The sequence below is a fragment of the Podarcis bocagei genome (assembly GCF_964188305.1).
Source record: "Podarcis bocagei genome assembly, chromosome: 12".
Taxonomy (NCBI): domain Eukaryota; kingdom Metazoa; phylum Chordata; class Lepidosauria; order Squamata; family Lacertidae; genus Podarcis; species Podarcis bocagei.
Window position 1 is genome coordinate 54263565 of NC_138137.1, and position 13948 is coordinate 54277512.

Here is a 13948-nt window from a genome sequence, read left to right on the forward strand (position 1 = left end):
TAGCTCTTTACAGCGGTCCGGCGCGCTTCCAAACAGCTGCGCATTCTACTCCGTTCAGTCACGCCTAGCAGAGTAAAACACAGCGGCAAAGCTGTCACTTAGCTTCAGACAAATACACAGAGTACCGGATTGTCCATTTACAGTTGTTTATTGCGCCATTTCTCAGAAAACTCCTGGACTTCTCGCAGCCATGACAAACTGCGTCCTTCTCCCTCAAAGACCGAGAGGAACAGAGAGAAACTCCTCCCAGCTTCCAAAGCTGATGTCAGAATGTTGAGGCATCATGGGAACAACTTAACCTCTTAAGTTCCAACTCTAACACCCCCTCTTGCATCACATTCTGACAAGACCTGTGGAACATCCACATAACTCTCAGATCCACACTGCGCGAAACTTACCCACGCACCTGTGGCCTGATACCTTTCAGGTGGAATACCCTTCGTTGTGCGACTTGACCGTCTGGGCACAAACTCAGATGTTTCCCCTGACACACCATCACCAGCAGGTGTGTCCTCAGCATCGCGGGATTCCCCCTCTGACTTAAAACGACTTCGAATCCTCTCCATCACACTCACCGGAGAACTAGGCTCACTCTTGGCCTCTCTTTTAGCAACTTGTGGAGATGCCCCACCCTGCTCCAGACTTTGGTCAGTGACCTGATCGTCATCAGCAGACTCAGCCTCTCCTTCCTCCTCCTCAGAACCTTCCTGCTCTGAATCAGAAAGACATTCTGATAGAACATCACGCTTGACAGGAGTCTTTGACCTTTCATCCTGTTCGTAGAACTCAGCGTGTTTGCTGATCAGCAGCTTACTCTGATCACCTGATGGGAACGCAAACCTCCATGCATGCACTGCTGGCTCATACCCACAGAAGATCATTTTCCGGAACTTGGATCCATCTGGCCCTTGCAAAGCCTTAGGCACCGGCACAGATGCACTCGAACCAAACGTACGCAGAAAATGAATCTGGGGTTTCCTGCCATGCAACAAACCAAAGGGTGTGTCACCTATCATTGAATTGTAGGTACGATTCCAGGTGAAGCTCACATACCTGATTGCCTCCAGCCAAAACTTTGGTGGCAACCCAGAATCTGCCAGCAACACCTTTGCAGCCTTGACCAGAGCCTCACATCTAAGCTCTGCCACCCCCCTCTGATTGGGTGAAGTAACTGTGTGACGTATCCCTTTCTTGCGAAAGAACTTCTGCAAAGCAGATCCTGTAAACTGAGCACCTCTGTCACTGGTGACTGCTTGCACTTTGGTGGAGAACCTTAGTTCCACCTCCTCAATCCAACCTTTGATCAGCTGTGCTGCATCTTCCTTGGATTTGAGACCATGAGTCCAGGTGTTCTGCGTAAAGCTATCCTGCATCGTCAGCAGAAACCTGGCCCCTCCCAGACTTGGTTCCTTTACGGGACCCAATAGATCTATGTGAACCAGTTCAAAGGGTTTAGTGTGTACCCTCTCCACCTTTGGGTAACTGCACCCTTTTACCTTTGCCTGTCTGAATGCTTCACACTTTATGGCACATCCACATTCTATAATGTTACAACCTCTGGCGACCTCAGGCAGCGCCTGTAGTTCTTCTAAAGAACCATGAGCTGTCCTAGTATGCAAAACATGGGCACATGACACATGAGTAGGAACTGTAGCACGCAGGGCTTGTGCTTTCTTAACCTTCCCCTCACCCTCCAGAGGCGTTTTAAGAATGAAGAGATCATTCTGCCCCTTTTTAACCTTGGCAAGTATCCTTTCTCCTTTGGAGATCGTGCAGACATCATCTTCGAAGCAAACCTTAAACCCCTTCTTTAACAAATAAGGCACAGACAAAAGACAGTGGTGTATCCCTGGGACGGTACAACACTCCAACTGCTCCTGCAAAATAGAAACATATACATTTGCAACATTAGTTACATTTCGTTTCTGTCCATTTGCGAAAAATACAGTTTTTCCGGCCGGAACTGCCCTGCAATTCCACATCTCGACAGCAGGGGTCTCTGGAATCAAATTGCAATTAGCTGCAGAGTCTATTACAAAACAAAGCTCAAAGCCTTTCTCACAGCTGTCCTCAAACAATGCCAGACTGGCTGTGAGTTGATAAGTCTCCTCATGGTGTTTGTCACGTCCACCTGACTCAGTCCCACGCCTGGCTGTTCTCCGAGGCTGGTTGCCATGGAAACCCGTCTGGTTCCCATGGGAGTTGACCTTGACAACATCCTGCCTTGCTTCCTTGCTCCGGTGGGGGCAATTGCGACGCAGATGTTCCGTCGAATTACAAACGTAACAACAACGAACGGAAAAAGCCTGGACCGTGCATTCCGCTGGCTTGGCTCCGCCTTTACAACCAGAGCTCCCGGTGCCAGCCCTGCCCTCTTTCTGGCGCCGTTCTTCTTCGTCCTGTAAGCGACCCACCAAGTAATTCAGCGTCAGCTGTTGCGGATCCATAGACTCCAGAGTTAGACACAGATTGTCATAACTCTTGTCCAGAGAGCTGAGCAAAATGTACACTTTCAGCTCTTCTGAAAAGTTGACTTGTAATAGTCGCAGCTGGTTAAACACGGCCAGCATATCAGTTACATGCTTCCTGATGCTATCCCCAGGACGTAACTTCATCTCAAACAAGCGTCTGGTGGTGCGGATCTTTGCCCCAGCCGTGGTTCTGTGGTGCACCCGTTCCAACGCTTGATAGGCCTCACATGCATTCTCCAGCACCTCAACCAAAGGCAGCTGCGAACCATCCAGGCTAAGCACGATTGCTCCCAGGGCCCTTTGATTTCTCCTCTGAGAATTAAGGGCATCTGCTATCTCAGCTGCTGTAGCTCCAGCCCCTGGTGTGGGAAGTGGGGGTCCCTGGACAGCCTCCCACAACCCCTTCGCCACCAGCCATGCCTTCAGCCTCCTGCTGTATTCTTGCCAATTCTTGCCGTCCAATTTTTCGAAAGGGACGGAATATGAATCGTGGCCTTCTGCCATGGTCTCCCGTTCTCCCAAGGCGCCCCCAAGCTGTACTCACTGGTCACCAGCTCTTCCGGCTCCTGTCCGTGGAGAAACGACTCCTTGCTGCCCTCAGCACTGCTTCATTCAGCACAGGCAAACCTTTGCGTCTTTCAGCCAGCTGCTTGCCTCAGAGTCAGACCTCTGCCTCCGGCAGCTCCACTGCCTCAGAACGCAGACTTCAAAGCATTCCGGCAGCCTCCAGTGACAGCTTTACAAGCGGTAAATAAGGCTCCATAACCTGTGGGATTTATTGATTAGGGCGTGACCTGCTAATTGGTTTACGATCCAACTTAGCTCTTTACAGCGGTCCGGCGCGCTTCCAAACAGCTGCGCATTCTGCTCCGTTCAGTCACGCCTAGCAGAGTAAAACACAGCGGCAAAGCTGTCACTTAGCTTCAGACAAATACACAGAGTACCGGATTGTCCATTTACAGTTGTTTATTGCGCCATTTCTCAGAAAACTCCTGGACTTCTCGCAGCCATGACAAACTGCGTCCTTCTTCCTCAAAGACCGAGAGGAACAGAGAGAAACTCCTCCCAGCTTCCAAAGCTGATGTCAGAATGTTGAGGCATCATGGGAACAACTTAACCTCTTAAGTTCCGACTCTATGATTCTATGATTCTATGATCTCTTTAGGCTCTCTGTAACTGCTGGTTTCTGTCCTTTCATCTTTTCCCGTTTGCCTCTCCCTGACACATGACTAAACTGCTTCTGGCACAATGGGACACCGTGACGGAAACCAGAGCACACGGAAATGCCGTTTACCTTCCCACCACAGCGGTATCTATTTATCTACTTGCACTGCTGTGCTTTCGAACTGCTAGGGTGGCAGGAGCTGGGACAGAGCAACGGGAGCTCAGCCCGTCACAGGGATTCGAACCGCCGACCTTCCAATTAGCAAACCCAAGAGGCTCAGTGGTTTAAACCACAGTGCCACCCGCACACTACCAATACATATACCTTAAGTCAAACATATAAGTCAACTTACAGCCTCCAGATGTCCAAACAGATATCCACATGAAACTGACGTTCAAATGCAGCCAGGCCAGTGAGGTTCTCAGACCATTGCATAACAGACCACAGGGCATTTATCCTCCCAGATCATAACAGATGGTGCCCCTCTTTGCAAGAATCTCTTTGTTTGTACATTTGTTGCTCTATTGTAGGACATGTATTCAATCGACTTTACAATATCCCATATTCTTTCAAACCATTCTGAGACTGGGGCTGCTGCTGGTGGCTCTCTCCCCCCCCCCCATGATTTAGCCATTTTTATTTTGCAGGAGATAGTTCAATGTTACCGCCAAATCCTCCTCTACTACGGCATCTTTCAAATGGTTCAATATTTTGGGTTTGTCTGGTAACGGCCATCCAATACTTTTCTATAATAAGATTCATCCTGTCGATGCCCTTTTTCTTCTTCCATTTCAGCACGCCTACCTGACAACTGTCAAAACCATCTACACTGTGGGCTACAGCATCTCCACCACCTCCCTTGCTATGGCCATCATGGTCCTCATCGCATTCAGGTATGTTCATGGGAACCTGACAGGTAGGGTGCTGTGCCGGGGGTGGGGATCACTAGAGGTATATGACTTTAGGAGAATCCCTTCCTCCAAGGGATTTCATTTCTGCCTGAACATTGAGCTATCTTTTATTACATCAGCTAGACTGGTGACAGCGAGTGGCTGTCAGAACCATGTAACACTTAAAGGATCTACATTGGATCCCAGTATGTTTCCGAGCAAAGTGTTGGTGCTGACCTTTAAAACCTTCAATGGTCTCAGCCCAGTATACCTGAAGGAGCATCTCCACCCCCATCATTCAACTTGGACACTGAGGTCCAGCTCCGAGGGCCTTCTGGTGGTTCCCTCACTGCGAGAAGTGAAGTTGGAGGGAACCAGGCAGAGGGCCTTTTCGGTGGTGGTGCCCGCCCCGTGGAACGCCCTCCCATCAGATGTCAAGGAGCTACAAACCTTTTAGAAGACATCTGAAGGCAGCCCTGTATCAGGAATTTTTCAATGTTTGGTGTTTTTATATGCGTTGGAAGCTGCCCAGAATGTCTGGGGCAACCCTGCCAAATGGGCAGGGTGCAAATAATAAAATGATGACGACGATGATGATTACTGTTGCTACTACTTAAGTTTACTAGGTAGACAAGCATAGGGTTGACACTGACGGTCTCTTAGCTTCTGCTCTCAGCCTCTTATGGTTCCATGTTCTGCTCCTGCAGGAGGCTCCGTTGCCCCAGAAACTACATCCATGTCCATCTCTTTTTCACCTTCATCCTGAAGACCATTGCCGTCTTCGTCAAGGATGAGGTTCTTTTCAAAACAGAAGATGTTGATTATTGTAGCTTTTCCACGGTAAGGTGTAAAAAAGTGTGACTTGCTTGCATCTCTGGTTTTCTTCTGTGTGTGTCATGGCCACAAGGGTACCAGGGCTGCTTTCCTCTGCTTGCTCCTTCTCCTAAAGCACAAACTATAGCCTGGGAACCTTCTGAAGAACCTAAAGGGAGGGGGGGGGACACACCAACTGCCTGGTTCTAGCAGAACAAAGCTTGATGTAATCTGGCATTTTGCTTTCAGCTGGAGACAGAGTCTGTCACAAAGTGAGCCAGCAGTAAATCACACAATTCAAAGTCGGAGTTAACTTTTTATTAACAAGAATACAATCTTCACAGCCTTGGCTGGGTGTCAGGCCTTAGGAACACAGCAGCTCGATTTCATGAATTGGTTGCCGAGTCTGAATGTCCCCGACTTCTCTGGGTATAACAAGTCCCTGAGAGGGATGGGAGGAAAAGAACAACTCAACACTCATTTAATGCTGAATCTATCAAATCAGAATTTTCCAAAACATTTTGTTTTTAGCTGTTTTCATTTTTTAATCTGTAAACTAACTTGAGGGAAAAGGTTGGAGTATAAATTTAATAATAACGATAATGATGATAAAATGCAAACCGAAACACAGCTAGTTTTCAAAATTCACACTTATCTGAATTTTGTGGTGTAGTTCTCCAAACATAAGAACATAAGAGCCTGCAGGATCAGGCCAGTTTGCCTATCTAGTCCAGCATCCTGTTCTCACCAGATGCCTGTGGAAACTCACAAACAGCCCTCACCTCTTTTGGTTTCCAGGAAATTTGGAAGCTTTCTTGCCTCCAACTGCAAACGAGGTTTACAAAAATGCACATATCAGGGAAAAGTAAGGCTTTTTTTCAGCTGGAACTCACCAGAACTCTGTTCCAGCACCTCTCAGGTTGGGCACCATTGCCGTTCTAAGAGAACAAGGGAGGCGTTCATGGTGAGTTCTGGCACTTCTTTATCTAGAAAAATAGCACTGGGAGGAAGCAAACATAAAAAGGGAACTTATTAGTAAAAATAACATACAAAATGCATTATATTAGGGGAAACTGCTTGTGGAAACGTGTACATTGGTGAAAGAAAATTGCACTCTTCTTCTTCTTCTTCTTCTTCTTCTTCTTCTTCTTCTTCTTCTTCTTCTTCTCCTGCGATTCCTCATAGCCAATTAAGATTGTCTTCCATGAATATAGTCTTAACAATGAGTCCGTAAGTGACTGTGGAGGCCAGTTCTGGATCCACACGTCCTTCCACAGTGGGGACATTGGTTTCCAGGTGGGAGTTGATCATGGTGAGGGTTTGCATGGTGAGCATGTTTCTTCCTTGTGTCCTGAGTTCAAGTGTCTTCAAAACGTGTGACACCTTTGGTAAAGGCTGTTCGCCAATTGGAGCGTTCACAGGCAAGTGTTTCCTAGTTGTCGGTGTTTATTCTACATTTTAAAAGATTTGCCTTGATAGAGTCTCTAAACCTCTTTTGTTGACCACCAGCATTACGCTTTCCATTTTTAAGTTCAGAATAGAGTTGTTGCTTTGGAAGATGATAACCAGGCACCCACAAAGCATGACCAATCCAACGAAGTTGATGTTGAAGAATCATTGCTTCAACACGGGTCATATTTGCCTCTTCCAGTACACTGGCATTAGTTTGCCTGTCTTCCCAAGTGATGTGTAAAAATTTCTGGAGACATCATTGATGGAATCTTTTGAGGAGTTGGAGATGGCATTTATAAGTGGCCCGTGTTTCACAAGCATACAGTAAGGTTAGGCTGACAAATCTTTTAAAAATAAAATTCACAAATTGCTGCAAAATGTAGAGAATTTGAAAACTGATATGCCCCAAATCTACAAATCCTACACATGGATGCTGTTAGAATTGGGCTGAGGAACCTGTGTCCAAACGTTGTACTCCAACTGCCATCAGCCCCAGCAAGCACGGACAATGGCCATGGATTATGGGAGTTGTAGTCCACAACAAATGAATGTTTCTACCCTCTCCATAATTTCCTTCTGAAGCTCCCTTGAAACTCAGGGGTAGTTTGTGCAATATGGGAGCCTATAGTTTGTGCCGTCAGGGCACCTATAGAAGGGTTCTGGGTTTGTTTTGTTCTTGTTCATATCATGTCTTTTGTGTTTCTGTTTTGTATTTCTATGCTGTGAACTGCCATGAGATCTTTTATGAAGGGCAGTATGCAAATTTAAGAAATAATAGTAATAATAATAACAACACACACACACACAACCAAAAAAACCCAATGCAATGCCCTACAAATGAAGGTGCTCGTTGAAGTTTCACTTTCTGTGTTCTTTAGACCGAATGCAAGATCTCGGTGGTTTTCTGTCAATATTTCACAATGGCTAACTTCATGTGGCTGCTGGTGGAAGCTCTCTACCTCAACTGCCTGCTGCTGTCCTCCTTTCCCCATGGACGAAAATATTACTGGTGGCTCATGCTGTTTGGCTGGGGTAAGTGAGGAGGACTTGCAGCAGTGGTGGACCTCAGGCTGGCAAGCCAAATGCTGCGCTCCGAGCCACCCCAAGTCTGGCCCCTAGATGTTTATCCAGGCCACTCCCCTCACTAACTCTGCTTCACCCCCAAGTGCTTTTGCCTGGCTGGAATTTGCCCTTGAACTCTGATCCTGTGCACGCTGCACATTACCTCATAAATCCCCGGAATGCTGCAGCAGCCAACAGCAGTCCTACTCCGGTGTAAAGCCTCATATCTGGGCCCATAACCTCAATGTCAGAATCTGGGGTCAAAAAGGCCAGCTGGCTTGGCCCCAGCTGGAGCGTCTCCCCTCAGCCTTGCCGCTGCAGAGATCCATCAACCTCTGCTCCAATGTGCATCAGTGACTCAAGCTTGCAGATTTGAACACACTTTACTCAGCGTGTAAAATGCACAACGGAAGAGGCTTGAGGCTGTAGACACATACTAAACTACGCATTTATTACACATAAATCAGGACAAAGAAAACATTGCATCTCTCCTTGCCGTCCTCTCGGAGAGAGACAGAAAACAAAAGCCATACGGAGTGGAAGTTCCGCTCACGCCAGCCATCTGTGCTGGAATGTAAACAGACATGTGACATGTAACAATCCCATGTCTGCAGCAAAGGGTGGGATGGAATCCCAACACCGGGCACCAGAGCGGCTATCCTGTGCCTGGGAGGGCACCCTCCCCGCCACACTGCCCCTTGGGAGCATGGCTGCCCTGGACAGCATGGGCATATGCACCGCCGCTGTCTGGATGCTGCTGGACTACAACTCCAATCAGCCCCCAAAAAGCATGGCCAGGAATGATGGGAGTTGTAGTACAGCAACATTTGGAGAGCCAAAGGTTCATCACACCTGCTCTAGAGACACAGATCAAGGATCTGTCACCTTAACAAGTAGGTGGTCAGTTTTGGAAAATGATGCGGGTAGATTGCATCCATAAAAATCACCATGTCCTCTGTTTTCGATCCTACAGGTGTTCCAACATTTTTTACCATACTGTGGATATTAGTCAAGGTGCATTTCGAAGACATTTCGTGAGTCATGTCCTATGTTCAGATTCATAAAAATGAGGGGGGCGGGAGGGCACAGGAGACAAGAATGTAATCCAGGCTTCCAGAAATACCGGCCCACCAAGCTATGGATCTATGAGCCATGCATGGTTACTCACCCTGGAGGTGTTCATCTCCTTTTTGGTGGTCAACCTGCTATTGCAAACATGGCAAGAGGTGGCTGTTGGCCTGTGTTTGGATTGTAATGTGTGTGTATCACAAATTGTGCAGGCTTAAAGTGGTCAGATTAGTGTTGGGCTGATGCTTAACACACACAAAAATCCAAAAAAAAATTGCCTGGAAGATCATTATTGCTCAGGTAAAGAAGAAGAAGAAGAGTTTGGAATTGATATCCCACTTTATGACTACCCGAAGGAGTCTCAAAGTGGCTAACATTCTCCTTTCCCTTCCTCCCCCACAACAAACACTCTGTGAGGCTGTGGGGCTGAGAGACTTCAGAGAAGTGTGTCTAGCCCAAGGTCACCCAGCAGCTGCATGTGGAGGAGCAGAGAAGCGAACCCAGTTCACCAGATTACGAGTCTACCGCTCCTAACCACTACACCACACCGGAAGACCCTTATGGCATTTCTCATCTCAGACCCTCCAAGTGTCCCTGTTTTCCAGGGATATCCCTGATTTGGGCAAAGCATTGTGTAAAAATACACAGTAAAATGCTGGCAAATTTTGGAGGAGGACTTTTTAAACAAAAGAGATTGTAAAGTGATGCAAAAATGAGACAAAGCAAATTTAAGACTGCCTTGATTAGAGGGTGCCACAAGTCGGCTGTGTTGCACATACAAGCACTGTCTTCCCACATTTGACTGCTGCCTCCTCTGTCCCCTGAGGCAGTTGTCTTTGTAAAATAGTAGGGCCGGCCCTGCTAAGAACGGACCACCCTCCACTCCACCAATACCAATGGAGAGGGAGACACAAGAGGAAGGATAAATAATTCAGTCATACAATATTCAGAAAAGATCACACATTCATTTGCATTAACCATTGCATGTTCTTTCCAGTTGCTGGGATGCAAACCAAGGTTCTCCTTACTGGTGGCTAATCAAAGGACCCATTATATTTTCTGTTGGGGTATGTATCCTATTTGCTTTTTTGTACATTTGAATGGTGGGAAGTTCTGGCTTTCATAACTCTGTGTGTGCGTGTGTGTGTGTTAAGGAGAGAGAGAGAGAGAAGTTCAAAGACTGCTAACGCTTCGTCCCAGTCTCTGCTGATCAAGGCCTTTTTAAATCTTGCCTACTGCTTAGCTTTATTCAGTGGTTCTAGTGGTTATTTGGTTGTTGTTGTTGTTAATGTCGTGGTTTATTGCAGAGTAAGCCAAACCTTCTCGGAAGAGGGTTTTCTGAGATTTTTTTTCTTTTATTTTTAACTCCCATAGAAAAAGAGTGTGCCTGTATTGGGTATGAACTTTTGTATATCTTTGGGCAAATATCAATACAGTCATACCTCGGGATGAATACGCTTCAGGTTGAGTGCTTTCATGTTGCGCTCCGTGGCGACCTGGAAGTAACGGAACATGTTACTTCCGGGTTTTGCCGCTCGCACATGCGCAGATGCTCAAAATGACATCACGCGCATGCACGGAAGAGGCTAAACGCGACCCGCACAGGCGCAGTCGCGCAGTCGCGTCATACGTTCCTTTCAGGATGCGAATGGGGCTCTGGAACAGATCCCGTTCACATCCAGAGGTACCGCTGTAAATATATCTGAAAAGAAAAGAAAGAAAACGAGTGTGTTTTCCAGAATATGATTTGAATCCCCACCCCCATTTCTGCAAAGCAGACCCTCAGCTGTCAAGATCATTTCTCCATCCAGAACATTTCGGAGGATATATTTTAAATCTGGTGAAGGACGGCCAATCAATCCATCAATCAATAAAAAAATATATTGTCTTAACATTAACTGTGCTCTCTTCTTCCCTCTTCCCCTCTCTCCTCCCTACATCTGGGACAGGTCAACTTCATTCTTTTTATCAACATCATCAGAATCCTGCTGAAAAAACTGGACCCGGGACAAATCAGTTTCAACAACTCATCTCAGTACAGGTGAATTGAGTGGAACCAGCCAGCATGAAGTGCTGGCAGGCTGCATACTGTGAACATATTTTTGAGCAGAGGGCTTAGAGAAAGATCTGAGGTCCCTATGAATTTGGAATGGGGTGAAGGTAGTGGAATGTTTCTTTTTCATTCCTTAATTCTAGAACATCTGGGGTGGGGGTGTGACACATTGGGAATGATTGTTTATGTACTATTTTATTTATTTCAGGCATTAAAAAAAACACCCTACTCTTTGGCTAAAAAGACTCCTGGAGTGCCTTGTACATTTCAGTAATGAGGCAGTGTCTGCTCCCAGGCTTGCAATCTAAGAGGCACAGCACAAAAGGAAAAAAGGGAGGAGGAGGGAGGAGGAAAAACAAACAAACCCAGGCACTTAGTTCTCAGTTATAAAACTGGAGCATGAACAGTTCGAGGAGAGGAGAAGCCAAATGTTTTTCGTCTCTTGGCCAGTAGTGTGGTCCTGCTCCAGACCTCTCCCTCTGCCTGAGTGGTAGCAAGCTCAGGATGGAAGGGGCTTCCTTTAAGAACATGCAGCAAATGTACAGGATTCATGGCCACAGAGTATGAGGGAATGGGGCACTGATCCAACAATCTCAGCCAATCCCCACTGTGGCGATCACACAGGGTCCCCGGACGTTTCATTGTCTATTGATCCCTGTGCCACTACATTATTTCTCGCTGCCACCACCCAGGCCCTACCTGGTACAATACTGAGTCCATTCAGGGTTAACATAAACTTCTGCTTATTTATTGCAGTTTAACAAGTGTGTGGTTTCATAAACAGTATTGGTCAATTACAATCATGGGGTGCCTATCCAGACTTATAACTTCCGCTACCTGCTCTCCCTCACTAAACCACCTCTCAGATATTTACTTGTCTTCCTAGCTCCTAACTGTTCCTGACTCAGCTTATTTCGCTACACTAACTCAACCTACCGTATTTTTCGCCCTATAAGACGCACTTTTTCCCCTCCAAAAATGAAGGGGAAATGTGTGTGCGTCTTATGGGGCGAATGCAGGCTTTCGCTGAAGCCTGGAGAGCAAGGGGGGTCGGTACGCACCGACCCCTCTCGCTCTCCAGGCTTCAGGAAGCTATCCGCTAGCTGTGGGAGCTCTGCACGCCCCAAGCTTCGGGATTGGCGCAGCGGTCCGCTAGCCCTGGAAGAGCCGCGCGGCTCTCCCAGGGCTAGCGGACTGCTTACCGGCACCCAGAAGCTTGGGGCGCGCTGAGCGCCGCACGCCCCAAGCTTCGGGATTGGCGCAGCGGTCCGCTAGCCCTGGGAGAACCGTGCGGCTCTCCCAGGGCTAGCGGACTGCTTGCCGGCACCCAGAAGCTTGGGGTGCGCTGAGCTCCGCACGCCCCAAGCTTCGGGATTAGCGCAGCGGTCTGCTAGCCCTGGGAGAGCCGCGCGGCTCTCCCAAGCCTAGCGGAGACCTTGCCGGCACCCAGAAGCTTGGGGCGTGCTGAGCTCCACATGCCCCAAGCTTCAGGATTAGCGCAGCGCACCTGGGGGGGAAATAAAATTTTTTTCCCTTTATTTCCCCCCCAAAAAACTAGGTGCGTCTTATGGGCCGGTGCGTCTTATGGGGCGAAAAATACGGTACCCACAGACTCTATCCCAATTCACTCCCACTCCAACCAAACTCCCAACGAATTCCCCCCTTTGCCCCTCCCGGAGCTGGTTTTATAGTCCCTCTGACTCCACCCCCTGGGTTCTGATTGGGTAACCTGTTTAACTATTTCACCTCCAGTACTCTCATATGTTAACGTCACACCCACCTGCCTCTTTACTTACAACCAGGAGGTGCCAATGGCTGCACCTTCTTGTTAGCTGTTATGTACTGAGTTGAATAGGATCCAAAAGGCGGCAGTCTGACTGGTCTGAATAAAGAGCATGAAGTCCACTCTCAACTCTGAGTATATTTCATTAGTCCTGCCTCCCATCAACAGATAGGCAGTGGGGACAAAGCTAGGATCCGTTTGCTCTCTTTTCCATTGGCTCAAATTCCACTATTTGGCGGCTCCCCTCATTTCCTGCCTTGCCAGTTCCAACGGGCCCTGACCCTCACTTTAGATCAATTGAGATGCTGGGAGCGCCATCTTGTGCCTGTTTTCTGTAAGCCAGGGTGTCATGACTGTGTTTTTCTCCCAATTTCTCCTCCCAAACCAGACGTCTCTGTAAGTCGACTCTGCTCCTCATCCCTTTGTTTGGGACGCATTACATCATCTTCAATTTTCTTCCCGATTACGCCAACGTGGGGATTCGCCTCTCCCTGGAGCTCTGCATCGGATCATTCCAGGTGAAGTATGGACTTAAGGGATTTTATAGTGTGTGCTTTGCCACTGTTGAGTTGTTTTTATTATTATTTATTTATTCCCTTTTTCCAGTCAGTACAAACACCAAACTAAAAAGACACGTACAAGAAAAAAAACATAATAACAATAATAAAACAAATTGACAGCGCAAATTTAGATACAGTAATATCCCTATGCCTTGTTGTTGTTTAGTCGTTTAGTGGTGTCCGACTTTTCATGACCCCATGGACCAGAGCACTCCAGGCACTCCTGTCTTCCACTGCCTCCCGCAGTTTGGTCAGACTCATGCTGGTAGCTTCAAGAACACTGTCCAACCATCTCATCTTCTGTCGTTCCCTTCTCCTTGTGCCCTCCATCTTTCCCAACATCAGGGTCTTTTCCAGGGAGTCTTCTCTTCTCATGAGGTGGCCAAAGTATTGGAGCCTCAGCTTCAGGACCTGTCCTTCCAGTGAGCACTCAGGGCTCATTTCCTTAAGATTGGATAGGTTTGATCTTCAAGCAGACTCTCAAGAATCTCCTCCAGCACCATAATTCAAAAGCATCCATTCTTTGGCGATCAGCCTTCTTTATGGTCCAGCTCTCACTTCCATACATCACTACTGGGAAAACCATAGCTTTAACTATACGGACCTTTGTTGGCAAGGTGATGTCTCTATG

At 47.4% G+C, this 13948-nt stretch overlaps 1 protein-coding gene across 1 annotated transcript in view; it reads left to right on the forward strand.

Moving 5' to 3' along the window:
* Positions 1–13948, forward strand: part of GHRHR (growth hormone releasing hormone receptor) — a 41237-nt gene that overhangs the window by 16741 nt on the left and 10548 nt on the right. The window contains exons 5-11 of the mRNA XM_081163817.1: positions 4432–4529; positions 5234–5366; positions 7670–7823; positions 8827–8887; positions 9919–9988; positions 10871–10962; positions 13146–13275. Of these exons, the coding sequence (XP_081019943.1) occupies positions 4432–4529; positions 5234–5366; positions 7670–7823; positions 8827–8887; positions 9919–9988; positions 10871–10962; positions 13146–13275 (738 nt within the window). The remainder of the gene's footprint in view (positions 1–4431; positions 4530–5233; positions 5367–7669; positions 7824–8826; positions 8888–9918; positions 9989–10870; positions 10963–13145; positions 13276–13948) is intronic.